We start from the raw sequence: 21,561 nt of genomic DNA on the forward strand, positions 1-21,561 counted from the left end.
AACCTGATCTAGTTTTATGTTCCTTCCACCATTATTCTACACCCTTAAAATCTACTCCCACACATATTCCCTAGACTTCTAATTAAATGAATTAGCAAACTCATTAAGCTCTTTAGTGGTGTAGAACACACTCTCATGGACTACACTTTCTGCCTCCCCTCTAGAAGTCTGCTTGGCCTTAAATCTGGCTCTAGGTCTAGGGGCAACTCTTGGACCCTGATGTTTTAGCTGGCATCTCCTTCAGGGAAAGTCACTGCTGGTTTAGCAGACTATTAAGGAATAATGTCCTCACTCAAAGGAGGATAAGGCAATTTTTGAGGAGTTAGGGTAGGAATATATCTTCTGCTGAGGGTGGAGAGACTACTTCCTTGGGTAAGATAAACCCTTGAGAATCTGAGGCTTCAAAGATCCCAGCCTCAGGAGGGTCCTCCCATGTTTCTCAATCCTAAAATACATAATCCCATTCTTTACAAATTAATGCTCCTATTTTAATCACCAATTCTGCCCCTCCCTTCCAGCTGGGACATGAATTTTTGTTGTAATCCTGTTAATCTTATGATGAGGCTTCAGTTCGATTTTCTGTAACTTGAGCTCTGTGACTTGTGCAGAAAAGATTCTCTTCTAGGGCAAAATTAGAAACCTTTAAACTGTTTATGCACATCTGAAGCTAGTCAGTATTACACTGAATTCATTGCTGTCTTTCAACACATTCTGAGATGTTACAAGTTGGTTGATCTTTCATAAAGCTCATTCTTTTTCTTTGTCAATTTATCCAGATATCTTGGATCAACCATCCAGCATCATTATTTTCCTTAATTTTTTCACAAATTGTCAGAAGTGTTATATATAGTCACTAAGTTCTTGCTTCTTGAAATCATCAGGGCATTATAATCAAATGCATTAATCTCAGTAAGTCTGTAAAATAGTTTACACTATGGACTTGTTCTCTGACCTTCTAGGGGAGCCTTCAGTAACTGTAGGTGTCAGTAAATTGGGAAGCCAATTCCAGATACTTAAAAAATTCATCCTTGTATTTCAGTTGCTCTAAAACCATTTCTGGTACCAAAGTCTGCATTAGTCAGTGTTCTCTAGAGGAACAAAACTTATAGGAACAAAACCTACACACACACACACACACACACAAACACACACACACACACACACACACAATTTAAAAGAGTGGCTTATAGGCTGTGGTGTAGCTAGTCTAAATCTACCAACAAAATGTCTAAGAATCCAGTACTTGTTCACTCCATGAGTCTGAATGTCTCAGCTGGTTTTCAGTGTATACCAGAATCCTAAAGAAATGGGGTCTATTGTCAGTGAAGGAATAGAGTTGACAGTGACAGCAAGGGCAAACAGGAAAGGGGGAAAACTTCCTTCTTTTGTGCCCTTTACAAAGGCTGCCATCAGGAGGTATGGCCCAGATTAAAGGTGGATCTTCCCTCCTCACATAATCTGGATTATAGGTGGGTCTAGCTACTTCCAATGATTAATTTAAGAAAAATCTTTCACAGAAGTACCCATCTACTTGGGTTTTAGTTTATTACATATACAGTTAAGTTGGCAACCAAGAATAACCATCACAATACCTCATCTCTTGTCTTTGAATCTCACTTTCACTTCCCAAGGTATTGAGAGGATGAAGTAGTTGCAGGGTACACCATAAGATTTTATGAATCACCTCATTGATTCCTAGAATAGTTATCTCTGTGAGTACTACTTTCTTAGGATAAATCCTCTTAATATATTGGTTTATTCTAAAAATATCATTTCAGCTATATTTTAGTTAAGTATTTGTTTATGTTGGAGAAGACCACAATGTGCCACTATAGACTATGCAACTCTGGCTTAATGATTATTTTGAGGTAAAAGCAACAGAATCAAGAGATGAAGGCTCTGACCTCCTAAAAATATGGCATAAATTACCTCTTATGGGAAATAAAGAGGACTTTCATTCCTGGACACAGAGGATAAGCAGTGGAGCACTTACTTTCCTTGTTGCTGTGATTAAGGGAGAACGGGTTTATTTGGCCAGATTGGTTTATTTGATGGTAGAAAAGTAAACTTGAAGAGGCAAATGGTCATGAAGCAGAGATATATAACACCTGTGCTCAGCTTACTTCCTTGTTTTTATTCCGTATAGGACCCCAACCTGTGGAATGGTACCACCCACAGCTCAGGTGGATCTTTCCACCTCAATTAACCTAATCTAAGTAATAATCCCTTACAGGCATCCCAGAGGTTCTTCCTTCCTGTGATTCCAAATCTTATCAAGATCATTGTCTGGTCCAAAAGAAACTGGGAACAAATGGCTAACTGTGATGTCTGTCAACATACCAAAGAGCGTGCTGACTCCTCCAGCTCTCAACTCTTCTTTACACAATATCTCTCTACCCTACATTTCTCCAGCTCACAGGCTTCCCTTCTCCCAGCTTCTCCTTCCTCTATAAACCTGACATTTTGGCCATGTGCCCCCTTGGTCCTCTCTCTTACCCCCGTCTCTTGGTACTCCTCTCTTGCTCTCTCCTAACCCCCCTAATGGCCTACTCCATTCTTCTGACCATGTTCAATCTACTACTTTCTCTTCCTGCTCTTTATTCCTGCAGATGCTTCTGGCTATACTCTCCTTCATATCTACAATAAAAACCTTCCCTTCAATCATACTTTAGAGTAGTCATGTCCTCATTTTAAACAACCAATCAATTTCAACTATCACAGACACAAAGACAAGTTGGCATAAACAGATTTTACTAAAATAATCCCACTCACTCATTCATTCATTTATATTTTTCCTTCCTACCTTCCTTCCTCTTGAGGAAAAAGTCAGTATCTTTTTAAGGGTGTGCATCTGAATTACTGGGGTTTTTTGTTGTTGTTGTTTTTGTTTCTTTTGCTGTGATAAACACTGTCCAGAAGCAACTTTGAAAGGAAAGAGTTTATTTAATCTTACATTTCCAGGTAACAGTCCATTACTGAGAGGTAATAAGGGTAGGAACTAAAGCAGGAACTTGAAAACAGAAACTGAAGCAGAAGCCATGAAAAAGTGCTTCTTACCAGCTTGCTCCTCATGGCTTCTTCATCCCGCTTTCTTATATGACTCAAGGCCATCTTTTCAGGGTTTGTACTTCTCACAGTGGATCGGGTACTCAAACATCAACCATTAATCAAGAAAATGCCCAACAGAGTTTCTTATAGGCCAATCCTATAAAAGCATTTTCTCAATTGAGAGTCCTTCTTCTCAAGTGAACTTTAGTATGTTATGTTAACATGAAATCAGTCAGCATGGGAGGTAGGGGAAGGAGGGTCTTACGTAGCTCCAGCTGACTTTAAACTTGATATGTAGATAGATATAACCTTGAATTACTGTTACCTCTCAAGTGGTGTGGTTACATATGTCTGTATTTTCCACTAGTTTTCTCACATATGGACAAGTTACTTCTATCAACAAAATACTGTCTCTTCAACAGAGATACATTTCCTCTGTTTAAGTAATGTATAAACATCAAGTTTAATCACTTTAAATTTATTTTCTGTGAATTTTTTATGCAAATATCAGTTAAAAAAAAAAAAACTTGTGCCTCTGACCTGTTAATCTTTGTTGTAGTAATATGTAGTCCCCAGTTAGTACACATATGAGTACAAAGAAAATCCTTTCTCCCTGAAAATATATTTCTAAACAAAAGATATGCCTACTATAAGAGCTCAATTTAGTCAGCAGTGCAAGACTTCAAGGGAAAAAAAACTGAATAAGAAAATCAAAGAGGGATTTTAACATTTTTGATTAAAAACATTAAAAAGAACTGTGGTGAGAGCTCAATTAGTAGGCTACTTTCCATGTATGAATGATAATTTGAGTTCTATCCCATGTGCCCATGTAAAAAATATTCAGGTAGTATAGTAACATACCTATAATCCCAGACTAGGGAGGCACAGAAAGGATCATCAGTTCAGCCAAATTGGTCAGATCTAGGTTCAGTGAGAGACCATGTCGCAAAAAGAACCTGAAGAGCAACTGAGTAAGTACACTTCTTATGATCAATCTGGCCTCTATATATACCTGCACACAGTGGAATGTGCATGTACACACACACACACACACACACACACACACACACACACACACACACCACACACACTCCAATAAGAAAGATATTTGCTAAATCCTTTCCTCTTCACTCCTTTCTCCTTTCCTCTCATACTATTTGTTCTCTCTCTCTCTCTCTCTCTCTCTCTCTCTCTCTCTCTCTCTCTCTCTCTCTCTCTCTTTCTCTCTCTCTCATTCACTTGCTTCCTCTTCCCCTTTTACTGTTGAGGTATTGTGGCTCAGGATAGCCTAGAATTCACTAAGTCAGATAAGCTGCCTGCAACAATACTCCTGCTTCAGGCTCTGAGTGCTGGACACCATCCTCATATAACAGAATTGTCTTAGTGAGGGTTTCTATTGCTGTGAAGAGACACCATGGCCATGGCAATTCCTATAAAGGAGAATATTTAATTGGGGTGGCTTACTTACAGTTTAGAGGTTCAGTCCATTTTCATCATGGTGAGACATGGCAGCATGCAGGCAGACAGGGTGCTAGAGAAGTGACTGAGAGTTCTACATCTTGCAGGCAATAGGAAGTGGTATGCTCACTTGGTTGGTATCTTGAGCATATATGAGACCTCAAAGCCTGCCCCCAAAGTGACACAATTCCTCTAACAAGGCCATATTTCTCAATAGTACCACTCCCTATGAGTGGCCAATTACATTCAAATTACCACATTACACTCCCCAGCCCCCATAAGCTTGTAACAATTTTATAATGCAAAATACATTTAGTTCAACTTCAAAAGTCCCCATAGTCTATAACAGTCTCAACAATGTTTAAAAGCCCAAAGTTCAAAGTCTCTTTTGTGATTCATGCAATCTCTTAACTGTAATCCCCTATAAATTCAAAATGAAAAAAAAAACAGATCACATATTTCCAATATAATGGAACAGGATATACATTACCATTCCAAAATGTAGGGAAGGGAGCACAGTGAGGAAATATTGGACCAAAGGAAGACCAAAAACCAGCTGGGCAAACTCCAAACTCTGCAACTCCATATCTGATGTCAAAGAGCTCTTCATATCTCTAACTCCTTCCAGCTTTGTTAACTGCAACACATTTCTTTCTCTTGGGCTTGTTCCACTCCCTGTTAGCAATTTTCCTTGGCAGGTATCCTTCAGCTCTGATATCTTTAATATCTTGGGGTCTCCAGGGCAATCTAGACTTCAACTTCACAGCTTCACGCGATGGCTTCTCTGGGCCTCCATTCAGGGATACCCTGACACATGCCTGGCCTTAGTGGTGTGAGGATAAATTCCATAGCCTGTTTTTTCTATCCTTAACTCTAAAGCCAGAACCACATGGCTAAAGCTGCCAAGTTCTGCTGCTTACTGGGGCTGGAACATGACCTCCTCTTTCAATAACATCTTCACCAGTTTTCTGCTTTTCACTGCCTAAATTCAGCTGTCCTAAAACTTGGTCTGTAGACCAGGCCTCAAACTCAGGGATCTGCCAGCCTCTGCCTTCTCAGTGTTGAGATTAAGGAATGCACCACCACACCCTACTCCAAACTTTTCTTTAATTTCTTTTCAGAAGTTGGTAACTTAGTTGGATAGGATAATGACCTGAGGTTACTACTCCCTTTATTCCATTTCTTAATCTGTTTATAACCTTGAACACAAGACTAAGCTCCATTCCACTTCCTAGTACTCCTTTCCTCCTCAAATTGTACATTTTGCATTATTCACTCAGCTTGCTCCTTTTCTTTTTTTCTTTTTTTTTTTTAAAGATTTATTTATTATGTATACAGCATATATGACTGCAGGCCAGAAGAGAGCACCAGATCTCACTACAGATGGTTGTAAGCCACCATGTGGTTGCTGGGAATTGAACTCAGGACCTTTGGAAGAACAGTCAGTGCTCTTAACCTCTGAGCCATCTCTCCAGCCCGCTCCTTTTCATTATAAATCATCATTAGAGTTACCATTAATAACCACATGACAGAGTCTATACTAGGCTGTTTTGAGATTTCCTCTGCCAATGGAATTAATCCAAAAGTCTTCACTTTAGCCTCAGGTAGACTCTTCAGACAAGGGCAAAAGGCAGCTACTTTCTTCACCAAGTCTCTAGGCCACATATTATTCTTTTTCTCCTCTGAAACATCTTGACATACACACACACACACACACACACACACACACACACACACACACAAACACACATTTCAAACAACTCTTAGCACTACTGTCTTCCATGCTCCTACTAGTAAGGCCCATTAAGTAGCACTTAAAGTGTTCAACTGCTTTTCTAATTCATAGTCCCAAAGTACACATTCCTTCAAACAAACAAACAAACAAAAAACAAAACAAAACAAAACCATGGTCCAGCCTATCACAGCAATACCCCAGTCCCTAGTATCAAGTTCTGTCTTAGTTAGGGTCCCTATTGCTATGAAGAGATACCACAACCATGGCAACTCTTATAGAGGAAAATATTAGATTGGGGTGGCTCGATTACATTTCAGAGGTTCAGTCCATTATTATCATGGTGGGATATGGTGACATTTAGGCAGACATGGTGCTGGAAAAGTATCTGAGAGTCCTACATCTTGCAGGCAACAGGAAGTGGTGTATCTCACTTGGTGCTATCTTGAGCATATATGAGAACTTAAAGCTTGCCCCCATGGTGACACACTTCCTCCAACAAGGCCACACTTATTCCACTCCCTATGAGCTTTTGGGGGCCAATTACATTCAAACTACCACAAGAATACAATTTCTTTTTTATTCCATTGTATTTTTATTGATTATTAGGAGATTTCACATTATGAACCCCAAGCATACCACTTCCCAGCCCTCCCAGGCCCATCCTCCCACCCTTGGGACCCCATGACCACCAAAATAAGAAGGAGGCAGAAGCAAAACAAAACCCCCAAAACATAAGAAAACAAAAACAAAATACAAAACAAAACAATTCCAATTTGTGTTGCCCATATACTCAATGGTGCATGGTCAAAATTCTGGTGGCCAGCCTTTTAGAGAAAACCCACACCCTTGCCAGAAGCCCTCAATAAGAGAGCTACACTTAAACACACCCATCACACTTTTTAAGAATTATCTTCAATAACTTCCTGTCTAAGTTGTTACTTTTTGGATGGGGTGGAGTGAGAGTAGGGGTTGTCATGGAAGCCTTCCATGTTTCTCTTTCTCACGATGAGTCTTAAGTCACCAATACCATGGCAAAAGTATCTCCCATGCCCTTCATAGTCAGCAGGGGCATGCATCATGGATTTCTACATGGTTTCTGGTGACCACTTGGACCACAGACATCCACATGGTCTCTAACATCAGTACATGACACAAACTGCAGCATGATCTCTGATGGCAGTATAGTTCTCTCCCATTGCATGGATCATGGAGCCAATCATAGCCCTCGGCAGCAGCATAAACCAAGGATGGACATCTGCATAGCCTTCAATGGTACCACAGGCCATGGACATCAATACAGATGTTGGCTGCATTAGGACCACAGACTCAGACGTGGCTATTGGCAGCAGCCCAGACACAAACATCCCTATGACTTTAGGTGGTGGTTCAAACCACCCATATCAATATGGCCCCCAGCAGCAGCATGACCAGTGGACATCAACATCATTCGAGGCTGTAGCACAGACCACAAAAATCCCCATGGCCATTGGTGGCAACATGGGTCACAGACATCAACACAGCCTCAGCCTACAACAGGACCACAGAACCAGACATGGCCCTCCAAAGCAGCTCAGACCTGAATATCAACATAGCTTCAGTAGGCAGCACAGGCTACCCACATCAACAAGGCCCCTGGTGAAAGCATAGCTCACAGACTTAAGAATGGTCTCAGACAGCAGCTCAGACCAAGGACATCTGTGTGGCCTCTAGTGGTATCTCTGGCCAGGGATATCAACATGGCTCCCAGCTGTAAGACCTTGGGCACCCACATGAACCTCCAGCTTCATCATGGCTTGGGGCTGTGGATCACAGGTACTAAAGTGGTTCCAGGGCATCATGGGCCATAGAGGTCTTACAAAGAGATCCAACAAGAAAATGGACCGTACTTCATCTTGGACATCATATCTTTGCTCAGAACCAGGATGATCATGTGGCTGGGGAACTGTTGAAGGGCTGAATGAGAATATAAGCTCCAGACTGCAGCATATCACTCTGTTGGCCCTTTCAATAATGACATGTTCCTCCATCCTCTGAAGCCTCTGTCACAATTACCACCACTGTTGAGTCTCTAGTTCCACTTTTCTCCACCACTTAATCACCACTCCATTCCTCTGTCTTCCCACCTCTCCTGAAAATATTCATTCATCATAGTCGCATTGAAAACTGTCCTGTATTACATTATATCTATCTATCTATCTATCTATCTATCTATCTATCTATCTATTATACATATATGTACATATATACACACAAACATATATACACATGTATATACATATGCATATATATAATATATACATTTATGTGTGTATATATGTTCAGGTCTGAGCTGCCTTGGAGGGCCATGTCTGGTTCTGTGGTCCTGTTGCAGGCTGAGGCTGTGTACAATATATATATATATATATATTGTACAGACAGCTTTGCAAGCAAATATTAGTCTACATTTATGGTTTCTGAAGAGCCATAAATACTAGATCATTGCCAAGATACTGGTTTCAGATATTCTGCTGTTGCCCACAGTCAAGGTGATGTTGCAGCTAGGCAGGGCATCTTGGGGCAGGTTCTGTGCAAGCTCCTGGCTGTCACATACTTTTCTGCCCTCTATGTCTGCCACCCTGAGGCTCATCAGGCTTGGCCTTTATACTTGTAGCCTGCAGACAGCTCTATTACCCAGCACTCTCCATCTCCCAGCAGGGCAAGCACCTCAGGCTGCAGCTGCAATAGCTCAATACTGGGGGTTGACTGTCCTATTCAGTTATGACATATTTCTGAGTGAGAGCCAGGACATCTCCCTGTCATAGGTGCTGACCACTAGGCAGGATTTCTGTGCTTGTTGCCTGTGGGGCAAGCAGCACAGGTCACAGCTTCAGTGGCTCCATGCCAAGAGCTGGCCAGCGGGCCTAAGCCTGGCCCCATTCCCAGATTACAATTCCTAATGAAAGGATTTGAATAGCCAGAAAGGTAAGAAATGTGAATCAGATTAAAGAATGCCCCATGTGCAATGGGATGTAGCAAGTGATCTGAGAGGCTGAGATTTCTGGTGGTGGCTGCTGGGGGACTCAAAGGGATATTTTAAGAGTGTTGTAGAAGGAATGCTGGTAAGAGTTTACTATTCTCACCACTGACTCCAAGTGGTACAAAGGCCAGAGGATTAACCCGGGCCTCATCAAGGAACTGTTGGGTAGGCTGTGGCAACTTGATTTGGCTTCAGAACAATGGTGAGTATCTGGCGGGGAGGAGAGTAGATTTATCTAACAAATAGGTTACAGAAGCTGATTTCATTCTTAAAAGGTGAGTTGTACTCAGGAAGTCAAGACTAGTCCTTGCCTCCTCTGACTACCACATGGATACTCCGATAGAACATGAGGAGATGAGCATGGCTGCTCTATGTTGGTGCATGGACAGCTAGTATCTGTGGCTGGGTAAAGAGAAAGAGGTATTCATGGGACAAAGTAGAAAATGGGCTGAGTTTCCATCTGGGTTAACATTGTGTCTAGTATAGGGACAGCAGAGGTAAGTAAGACAACATGATTTATGACTAAACTGATTCAGAAGCAGAAAACATTTAGACCTAGAGGTATGTAACAGACTCTAAGACATTAGGAAATCATACTAATTTAGAAGAAGACTACATTGACTGAATCTATTACTATATTACAAGGTACACTAAGGAAAGTTTTATGTTTTATTCTCAATTTTTTTAAGGTTTGATCATTTATTTGTTACTGTTAAGGATACTTAATACTGACTGCATTCAGATTTAGAAGAAACTATTCCTTGGATTAGTGGCTTGTGTCTTTAATCCCAGGATTTGAGAGCAGAGTCAGGTGGATCTCTTCTCTGAGTTTAAAGCCAGCCTGGACTACAGAGTGAGCTCCAGGCGAGCCAAGGCTACCTACTAAAATTCTGTCTCAAAACCACAACAAATGAAGCAAAAGCTTTCACTGAGGACTATCTATATTTCCAGGAAATCTGTTGCAGGTATTTTTCTTTGACTTTCTTCATTCTTTTATACCAAAGTTTTATTTGTTCTACAGCCTCTGCCTCACTTTTCTTGGTGTGTTGGTTTTTCATAGCAATTTCATAGAGTTTTTGTTGCAGGGCACATGTAGTAAAAGACAATGAATGTTAGGAGCTTTCAATGTAGGCTTCTTACCTTCTTTGTTTAAAGGCTTTTTGACACAACACGGAGGGAAACTATCTTCTTTACAGAGATTGAAAAGTGTACATATTCTGCTAGCTCTTTAAAGCATCAGCTGGAGAAGTCCATCAGACCAGCAATCAATTCTCATTCTCTCTCTCTCTCTCTCTCTCTCTCTCTCTCTCTCTCTCTCTCTCTCTCTCTCTCTCTCTCTCTCCCAATCTGATAAGACTTAGATGGGCATCCACAAAGCATCCCTGAACAGATTTGCACATTTTCTCCTCCATTCTTCTTGGCCTATAACATGAATACCCCTTACTCAACAGCAGGCACACCCTGCAGTGGGTTCAGACACCTTGCTTAATGAGAAAACTTTGTCATTCTGATAATATAATCCTTTCATTCTTCACCCAGAGCAGCAGCAACAACTTTTGTGATCATGTACTTCTCATAGGAAGTATGAAGTTTGCATTCACTGTCTACTTTGATGAGTTTCTGAAAACTGGTATCTAGAAAGGAGATATTCAGCTTCATTCTGAATAAGCCATACCTTGAGTTGACACTTGTAGCTTCATACATATTCTGACTCAGGAAGGGGAGAGAGGTTAGAGTTGAGTCAATGATTGATCATTCCTATGAAGTGAAGCCTTCATGAGATTTCTGTAAATTACAGGATTTGGAGCTTGTAGGTTGACATACATATCCAAGTCCTCAGAGATGGTATAATGCAATACCATGGAACAGAACTCCTGTGATTGGAAACTGTCTAGATCTTACTCTTGGTACCTCTTTGTTTGGCTCTTCACCTGCATTCTTTGTAACATCCTTGACAATACCCTGGTAAATGTGCATGAGAGTTACCCTATGTTTTTTGAACAGTCTAACAAAATCTTGAATTTAAGAAGGGACTTATGGGATTCTTCAATTTATATAAGCCAGGTTAGAAGCACAGGTCACAACCTGGCACTTGTGCCTGGAATCTGAAATAGGAGGTAGAGTCTTTTTGACTTGTGAGAGTTGATGCTGACTCGACCTATTGCCAGAGTTGAAGTGAATCACAGGATACCCACTTGGTATCTTCAGTAAACAGAAAAATTGCTCAGTGTGAGAAATCCATATATTTGATGCCACAAGTGTGATAAACAAGCATCTAGAGAAAAACAGCTATTTTTCCTCCATATGCCATTAGATATTTAACAATAATTGAAAAATACATATGTACAAATACAATAAGATAGTGTCTCAGGAATAACAATATTGATTTATGCATAGAAGAAATAAGGAGACAGACTAGAAGCAATAAACAAGCTCTGGGAAGATGCAACAAACTTACAAAGAACAGAGGACAGGTGAATCAAGGTAGCTACTGACTGGTTGATTGATTTGGTTAATTGGTTTTGAAACAAGCTCTAATAAGTAGCTCAGGTTAACCTTAAACTCAACGCAACTGCTCTGCCTTAGACTGCCAAATAGCTGGTATTATAGGCATACACCATCATGCCCAGTTTGAAGTCACCATTCAAATGACAAAAGGCCACAACAAAGGAGTATCTCTCCTAGCATATCAAACTGGCAAGTAGAAGAGGTAGAGTGACAAACAATAGATTTTACTCTCTATATGCATTTAGTGTGTATTTCCACTTAAAACCAACTTAACAAATATAAAACAACTGGCTATTTCTAACATCCAATCAGACTGTAAACTTACCATTATATGTCGAGTTCAAAATAAAGCCAAATAATGCCACATCATTGGCACAGGGGCACTTCACCACTTTGATGTCTATCAAGTGTGGAAACAAATTTTTGACCTGTGAGTTACTCATTTCAGGTCCAAGAGTCCACTGCAGAATAGGCTCTGTGGAAGACAAATTTAGGCATTTAAACTCTTGAAACTGGAACACCAGTATTTTTCTTTAAAGGTTTTGGAAAAACTATGTAAGGGAAATATTTGGTTGTCCAAAGCAGGTAGGGGATATAGTAGAGGCTGGAGAGATAGTTCAGTGGTTAAGAACACTGGCTGCTCTTTAAAGGGTTCTGGGTTTGATTCCCAGCACCCACAGAGCAGCTCAGTATTGTCTGAAGCTCCAGTTCTAGCAGATTCAGTACTCTCTTCTGACATCCCAGGGCACCAGGTATACAGCTGATGCAGATATGTGTACTGGCAAAACACCTACAAACATAAAAACTTTATACATGGGTATAATATGATCTCACTCTTCATCAGTTAAAAAAGGGCCAGTTTTTATTTTGCAAAGGAGAAAATGGAATTCTATTGATAACACTCTGGAGAAAGGTCATACTGCTGAAGAACATTTAGGATAAGAGATACTAATTTAGCCATACATAGAAAATACATGGTCACATGGTCTGTGCTTAGAATTACAAGAGCTGGAACACAGAACAGGGATATTTGTAACTAAGGGATCTACTTCAAAAGCATACATTTCCTTTTGCTCCTTTGCAATCCCATCAAAACAACAGCAGGTAAATAAAAAGAAGAAGAAACCTAGAGTATATGCAGAGAAAAGAGGCATTTTCATCAGTGAACAAGAGACCAAGGTCTCTAGAAAATAAGTAGAAGTTGGGAGTAGACTAACAGAAAAAAATCAATCCAGTGTGAGACATCTTCAGCCTATCAAACACTGCATATCACCTTTCTATTGAAATGAAAATCAGGTGTATTTTTTTCTTTTTTTTTTTAAATTCCCTTGCTTTTGCTTTTGCCAAGCTCTAACTCAGAAGTTTCCCACTTTTTTCCATATCTGTTCTTCCTTCTCTGAGAAGCATTCCATGAAATGCAAGAATGGGTGGGGCTCTCCTCAGGATCTCAGTGTAGCCCTGAGCATCACTGGAACTCTTACTCACCAGGCTGGATTAGGCAATGATCCTATTTGGAAGACTTACTCAGACAAGTGCTACAATTTTAAAACTTACAATACCTACATGCATATGAAATTACTTGAAGCTAAAGTCAAATTTCCATATATAAAAACAGGAATTCTCTTTTCTCCTGGGGAAAAGGAACATTGAAAACACACACACACACACACACACACACACACACAAATCCTTTCTTATTTAAAAATTTCAAAAGAATAACATTTTTCCTGTGTTGGAAAAAATCAGAGACCGGGGAGAAGCAAGAGAAGTGTGGATGAAAGACCAGCTTTGGGTACATATGGAGTTTGAGACTAGCCTGGGCTACCTGAGACCTGTCTTAAAAAGCAAAACAACGAGTCCCAGCGGCGGCCCACAGAGGTAGACAGGCCCGGCGGCAGAGACAAGCAGATGCAGGTAGGCCTGCGGCGGCGGCCCGCGGAGGTAGACGGGCCCAGCAGCAGCCCGCTGAGGTAGACGGGCCCAGCGGCGACAGCCTACAGGGATATTCAGGCCCGGAGGCAGCCGGCAGAGATATTCAGTCCCAGCGGCGGCCCACAGAGGTAGACAGGCCCGGCGGCAGAGACAAGCAGACGCAGGTAGGCCTGCGGCGGCGGCCCGCGGAGGTAGACGGGCCCAGCAGCAGCCCGCTGAGGTAGACGGGCCCAGCGGCGGCAGCCGACAGAGATATTCAGGCCCGGCGGCAGCCGGCAGAGACATTCAGTCCCAGCGGCGGTCCACAGAGGTAGACAGGCCCGGCGGCAGAGACAAGCAGACGCAGGTAGGCCTGCGGCGGGGGCCGGTGGAGGTAGACGGGCCCAGCGGCGGCAGCTGACAGGGATATTCAGACCCAGCGGCAGCCGGCAGAGACATTCAGGCCCAGCGGTGGCCCACAGAAGTAGACGGGCCCAGCGGCGGCCCGCTGAGGTAAACGGGCCTGGCGGCAGCGGCCAACAAGGACATTCAGGCCCGGCAGCAGCTGGCAGAGACATTCAGGCCCAGCGGCGGCCCACAGAGGTAGACAGGCCCGGCGGCAGAGACAAGCAGACGCAGGTAGGCCTGCGGCGGCGGCCCGCGGAGGTAGACGGGCCCAGCAGCAGCCCGCTGAGGTAGACGGGCCCAGCGGCGACAGCCTACAGGGATATTCAGGCCCGGAGGCAGCCGGCAGAGACATTCAGGCCCAGCGGCGGTCCACAGAGGTAGACAGGCCCGGCGGCGAAGACAAGCAGACGCAGGTAGGCCTGTGGCGGCGGCCTGTGGAGGAAGACGGGCCCAGCGGCAGCCCGCTGAGGTAGACTTGCAGCGGCCAACAGGGACATTCAGGCCCGGTGGCGGCCCCCAGAGGCAGACAGACCCAGCGGCAGCTGACAGGGACATACAGGCCCGGCGGCGGACCGCAGAGGTAAACAGGCCCAGGGACGGAGACAAGCAGACACAGCTTGGAACAGGGACGCCCCTAACCCCAACATCTGGGGAAGAAGCTATCTCCGTGGGTCAGAACCAGAACGAATCTGAACACTCCGTCTGAGGACAACCCAGGGCCCAGCTGCTGATCCTGTGAAACCCAACAACTTGGAGGTGTTGGTGAGACTACCCTGCTCAGCTGAAACCCATCTGGGAGAGGATTCAGATGCCTACAGTTTAAAGTCTGAAGAAACAAGATCAGCTGAGGAGTTGACAAATGAACAAAAAGTGACCTGAGAACACAGAAGAAGGCGCTACCCAGACACCAAACCAGATCACCAGAATCATAAGTATATAATTCACCGATCGAAATCAGCTGCCCCTGAAGAAATAGCCCAAAAGCACCAATTTAACCAAGAACCCCTACTAAACCAAGACTAAAAATTAGAACAAGAGAGGCACTCTCAGACACAGACACCACCTGCACCTCACAGAGGAAGAGATGAGTAGGCGCCAGTGCAAAAATACAGGCAACAACATAAAGACCTATATGGCAACATCAGAACCTAGTGATTCTACACCTGGAAGACCTAAACATACCATGACAGAAGAAACAGAAGAAATCAACCCTAAAAATGACATTAAGAAGATGATAGAGGCCCTTAAAGAAGAAATAAAACATTCCCTCAATGAGGAAATAAAAACTTTCCTTAAAGAGGAATTGAAAAACTACCTTAAAGAGGAAATAAAAACTTTCCTTAAAGAGGAAATAAAAAACTCCCTTAAAGAGGAAATAAAAACTTCCCTTAAAGAGGAAATGAAAAACTCCATTAAAGAGGAAATAAAAAACTCCCTTAAAGAAATGGAAGAAAAAACGAACAAAAAATGGGAAGAAATCAAAGAAAGCCAAGAAAAAGCAATTAAACAGATGAAAGAAACATTCCAAGATCTGAAAAATGAATTTGAGACAATAAAGAAAACACATGCTGAGGGAATGCTGGAAATAGAAATCCTGACAAAACAAACAGGAACTACAGAAACAAGCATAACCAACCGATTGCAAGAGATGGAACAGAGACTCTCTGACACTGAAGACACGATAGAGAAAATAGATTCGTCAGTCAAAGAAAACAATAAAGACAAAAAAGTCCTAACACAAAACGTCCAGGAAATTTGGGACACCATGAAAAGACCAAACCTAAGAATAATAGGGATAGAAGAAGGAGAAGAATACCAACTCAAAGGCACAGAAAATATATTCAACAAAATCATAGAAGAAAACTTTCCTAACCTAAAGAAAGAAATACCTATGAAGATACAAGAAGCTTACAGAACACCGAATAGGCTGGATCCAAAAAAAAAGTCCCCTCGCCACATAATAATCAAAACACTAAACACACAGAATAAAGAAAAAATATTAAGAGCTGCAAAGGAAAAGGACCAAGTAACATATAAAGGCAAACCCATCAGAATAACACCAGACTACTCAATAGAGACTATGAAAGATAGAAGATCATGGACAAACCTCATGCAGACACTAAGAGACCATGGATGCCAACCCACACTATTATACCCAGCAAAACTCTTAATCACCATAGGCGGAGTAAACAAAATATTCCAGGATAAAACCAGATTTAATCAATACCTGTCCACAAACCCAGCCCTACAGAAAGCACTAGAAGGGAAAATTCAACCCAAAGAAGCTAAACACATCCATGAAAAATCAAGCAATAGATAATCCTACACCAACATACACCACAGAAGGACAACACAACACAACCACAAAAAATAACAGGAATTAACAATCACTGGTCATTAATATCCATCAATATCAATGGTCTCAACTCACCTATAAAAAGACACAGACTAACAGAATGGATTAGAAAACAGGACCCATCCATATGCTGCATACAAGAAACACACCTTAACTCCAAAGACAGACACTACCTCCGAGTAAAGGGCTGGGAAAAGGTTTTCCAAGCAAATGGACCTAAGAAACAAGCTGGTGTAGCTATCCTAATATCTAATAAAATAGACTTCAAACTAAAATCAATCAAAAGAGACCAGGATGGACATTACATATTCATCACAGGAAAAATCCACCAAGATGAAGTCTCGATTCTAAACATTTATGCTCCAAATACAAAAGCACCCACATTCATAAAAGAAACACTACTAAAGTTTAAAACGCACATCAAACCCCACACATTAGTAGTGGGAGATTTTAACACACCACTCTCACCAAAAGATAGATCTACCAGACTGAAACTTAACAAAGAAATAAAGGACCTAACAGATGTTATGACTCAAATGGACCTAATAGATATATACAGAATATTCCATCCTAACACAAAAGAATATACCTTCTTCTCAGCACCCCATGGAACCTTCTCAAAAATTGACCACATGCTTGGACACAAAACAAATCTCAACAGATACAAAAAAATTGGAATAACCTCCTGTATTTTATCAGACCACCAAGCCTTAAAGTTAGAACTCAATAACAACAAAAATTATAGAAAACCCACAAACTCATGGAAACTGAATAATACCCACCTGAAACATCAATGGGTCAAGGAAGAAATAAAGACAGAAATTAAAGAGTTCCTAGAATTCAATGAAAATGAAAGTACAACATACCCAAACTTATGGGACACTATGAAAGCAGTGCTAAGAGGAAAATTCATAGCTCTAAATGCACACATAAAGAAGATGGAGCAATCCCATACCAATGAATTAACAGCACAACTGAAAGCTCTAGAACAAAAAGAAACAAACTCACCCAGGAGAAATAGACGCCAGGAAATAATCAAATTGAGGGCTGAAATCAACGAAATAGAAAACAAGAGAACAATACAAAAAATCAATGAAACAAAGAGTTGGTTCTTTGAAAAAATCAACAAGATAGACAAACCACTAGCCAAATTAACCAAAAGGCAAAGAGAGAACACCCAAATTCACAAAATCAGAAATGAAAAGGGAGACATAACAACAGACAATGAGGAAATCCAGAGAATCATCAGATCATACTTCAAAAACCTGTACTCCACAAAAATGGAAAACCAGGAAGAAATGGACAATTTTCTGGATAAATACCAAATACCAAAATTAAATCAAGACCAGATAAACCATTTAAATAGACCAATAACCCCTAAAGAAATAGAAACAGTTATCAAAAGTCTCCCAACTAAAAAAAGCCCAGGACCAGATGGTTTCAGTGCAGAATTCTACCTGACTTTCAAAGAAGAACTAATACCAATCCTCTTCAAAGTGTTCCACACAATAGAAACAGAAGGAACACTACCAAACTCTTTTTATGAGGCTACAATTACCCTGATACCCAAACCACACAAAGATGCAACAAAGAAAGAGAACTACAGACCAATCTCCCTCATGAACATTGATGCAAAAATACTCAACAAAATATTGGCAAACCGAATCCAAGAATACATCAAAACAATCATCCATCACGACCAAGTAGGATTCATCCCAGGGATGCAAGGATGGTTCAACATACGGAAATCAGTCAATGTAATACACCATATAAACAAACTGAAAGAAAAAAACCACATGATCATCTCCCTAGATGCTGAAAAAGCCTTTGACAAAATCCAACACCCCTTCATGATAAAGGTCTTAGAAAAAATAGGAATACAAGGAACATTTCTAAACATAATAAAAGCAATTTATAGCAAGCCAACAGCAAACATCAAATTAAATGGAGAGAAACTCAAAGCGATACCACTAAATTCAGGAACAAGACAAGGCTGTCCACTCTCCCCATATTTATTCAATATAGTACTAGAAGTTCTAGCTAGAGCAATAAGACAACAAAAGGAGATCAAAGGGATACAAATTGGCAAGGAAGAAGTCAAACTTTCACTATTTGCAGATGATATGATAGTATACATAAGTGACCCCAAAAACTCTACCAGGGAACTTCTACAGCTGATAAACTCCTTCAGTAAAGTGGCAGGATACAAGATCAACTCAAAAAAATCAGTAGCCCTCCTATACACAAATGATAAAAGGGCTGAGAAAGAAGTCAGAGAAACATCACCCTTTACAATAGCCACAAATAATATAAAATACCTTGGGATAACACTAACTAAACAAGTGAAAGACCTTTTTGATAAGAACATTAAATCTCTAAAGAAAGAAATTGAAGAAGATATCAGAAAATGGAAGGATCTCCCATGCTCATGGATAGGTAGGATTAACATAGTAAAAATGGCAATCTTACCAAAAGCAATCTACAGATTCAATGCAATCCCCATCAAAATCCCAACACAATTCTTCACAGACTTGGAAAGAAAAATACTCAACTTTATATGGAAAAACAAAAGACCCAGGATAGCTAAAAGAATCCTATACGATAAAGCAACCCTTGGAGGCATCACCATCCCGGACCTCAAACTCTACTATAGAGCTATAGTAATAAAAACAGCTTGGTACTGGTATAAAAACCGACATACAGACCAATGGAATCGAATTGAAGACCCTGACATTAATCCATGCACATATGAACACCTGGTTTTTGACAAAGGAGCCAAAACTATACAATGGAACAAAGAAAGTATCTTCAACAAATGGTGCTGGCATAACTGGATGTCAATATGTAAAAGATTACAAATAGATCCATATCTGTCACCATGCACAAAACTCAAGTCCAAGTGGATCAAAGACCTAAACATAAATCCAGTTACACTAAACTTAATAGAAAAGAAGATAGGAAGCACTCTTGAACGCATTGGCACTGGAGACCATTTCCTAAATAAAACACCGACAGCACAGACCCTGAGCACAACCATTAATAAATGGGACCTCTCAAAACTGAGAAGCTTTTGCAGGGCAAAAGACACAGTCAATAAGACAAAAAGACAGCCAACAGATTGGGAAAAGATCTTCACCAACCCCACATCTGACAGAGGATTGATCTCCACAATATATAAAGAACTCAAGAAACTAGACATCAAAGCACTGAACAGTCCAATTAAAAAATGGGCTAAAGAGCTAAACAGAGAATTCACAAAACAAGAACTACAAATGGCTGAAAGACATTTAAAGAAATGCTCAACATCCTTAATCATCAGAGAAATGCAAATCAAAACGACTCTGAGATACCACCTTACACCTGTTAGAATGGCTAAGATCAAAAACACCAATGACAACCAATGTTGGAGAGGATGTGGAGCAAAGGGAACACTCCTCTACTGTTGGTGGGAATGTAAACTTGTACAACCACTATGGAAATCAGTATGGCGGTTTCTCAGAAAATTAGGAATCAAACTACCTCAAGACCCAGCCATCCCACTCTTGGGCATATACCCAAAGAATGCTGATACATACCATAAAGATACATGCTCAGCTATGTTCATAGCAGCACTATTTGTAATAGCCAGAACCTGGAAACAACCTAGATGCCCATCAACGGAAGAATGGATGAAAAAAATGTGGTACATATACACAATGGAGTACTACTCAGCAGAGAAAAACAATGAAAGCATGAAATTTGCAGGCAAATGGATGGAACTAGAAAATATCATCCTGAGTGAGGTAACCCAAACCCAGAAAGACAGTTATGGTATGTACTCACTCATTGGTGGATTCTAGATATAAAATGAACAATCAGACCACAACCCATAGAACCATAGAGGCTATATATATATAGCATGGAGGTCCGTAGGACGACTGTGGCATATAATAAATTTCAGTTTTACTCAATTATTGAAAAAAAAATAGCCAAATGAATGGAAACACATGAACTATGAACCAAAGACTGAGGGGCTCCCAGCTGGATCAGGCCCTCTGAATAGGTGAGACAGTTGATTGGCTTGATCAGTTTGGGAGGCATTTAGGCAGTGGGACCAAGTCCTGTGCTCATTCCATGAGTTGGCTGTTTGAAACCAGGAACTTATGCAGGGACACTTGGCTCAGTCTGGGAGGAAGGGACTGGACCTCCCTGGACTGAGTCTACCAAGTTGATCACAGTCCTCGGGGGAGGACTTGTCCTGGAGGAGATGGGAATGGAGGGTGGGCTGGGGGTAAGGGGAGGGCGTGGGAGGGGGGAGAATAGGGGAACCCATGGCTGATATGTAGAACTGAATGGTATTGTAAAATAAAAAATATATATCACAAAAAAAAAAAAAAATCAGAGACCAAAGTAACAGAAAAGTACAAAAGTGGTCCAGGTCAACTTGAAAGAATACTACTGTGTGATTTAAAAAACAAAGAACTTCTAACAACAGAGACACTTAATAATCAGTTCTTAGCTGTTTATATTCTACAATGCAGTTCTAGCTCCTCAAACTTTCAGAAAAAGATCAACAACTGTCTAGACCCAAATACCTTGGGAAACTTCCTCTTCCCTTCCCCCTACTTTGTGTAAAACAAGAAAAGCAGTTCAATTTCTCTGTTTGCTTATTATGCAGTCTAGCTACAGCCAGAAGGGGAAAGAAACAATGTCAACTACAGTAACTCAGCAGGAAGTTGCTCAGGACTTCAGAGAATCTTCTGGTAAGGAGCTGACTTCATAGGCTGCAATGTGTTTGCAGGCCATTCACACCAGACCTTAGAGAACAATTAAGTTCTGGATTGACAGTGCCTCTGACTTTAAGAAAAAGCTGCTTGGGGTCAGATGCTGTATTTTAAGTCACAAGAACTAGAGAATGTTAGTGATCTAAAAGCATCAGGTAAGCGAGAAATTGATCAGAAAAGTTGATTTGACTGATAAACAACTTTGGTAAGCTTCTGGTAAGATCAACACACTGACCCGTTTTGGTAATTACCTATGGGGTGTTTACCCACCAACCTCACAGCTGCCCAGAGTTTTCTTGAGTGCAAGCAGCAGAAAATATTAGAAGGATTTAGGATGTGGAGATAGATAAACAGATAG

At 41.1% G+C, this 21,561-nt stretch overlaps 1 protein-coding gene across 11 annotated transcripts in view; it reads right to left on the reverse strand.

The window, feature by feature from the left end:
• LOC102917890 (cation channel sperm-associated auxiliary subunit beta-like) overlaps positions 1 to 21,561 on the reverse strand; it is a 189,370-nt gene that overhangs the window by 88,575 nt on the left and 79,234 nt on the right. For all 11 annotated transcript variants that reach the window (XM_076551253.1, XM_076551255.1, XM_076551254.1 and 8 more), the window contains one exon: positions 12,091 to 12,240. In XM_076551253.1, the coding sequence (XP_076407368.1) occupies positions 12,091 to 12,240 (150 nt within the window). The remainder of the gene's footprint in view (positions 1 to 12,090; positions 12,241 to 21,561) is intronic.

The sequence above is a fragment of the Peromyscus maniculatus genome, chromosome 14, assembly GCF_049852395.1.
Source record: "Peromyscus maniculatus bairdii isolate BWxNUB_F1_BW_parent chromosome 14, HU_Pman_BW_mat_3.1, whole genome shotgun sequence".
Taxonomy (NCBI): Eukaryota; Metazoa; Chordata; class Mammalia; order Rodentia; family Cricetidae; genus Peromyscus; species Peromyscus maniculatus.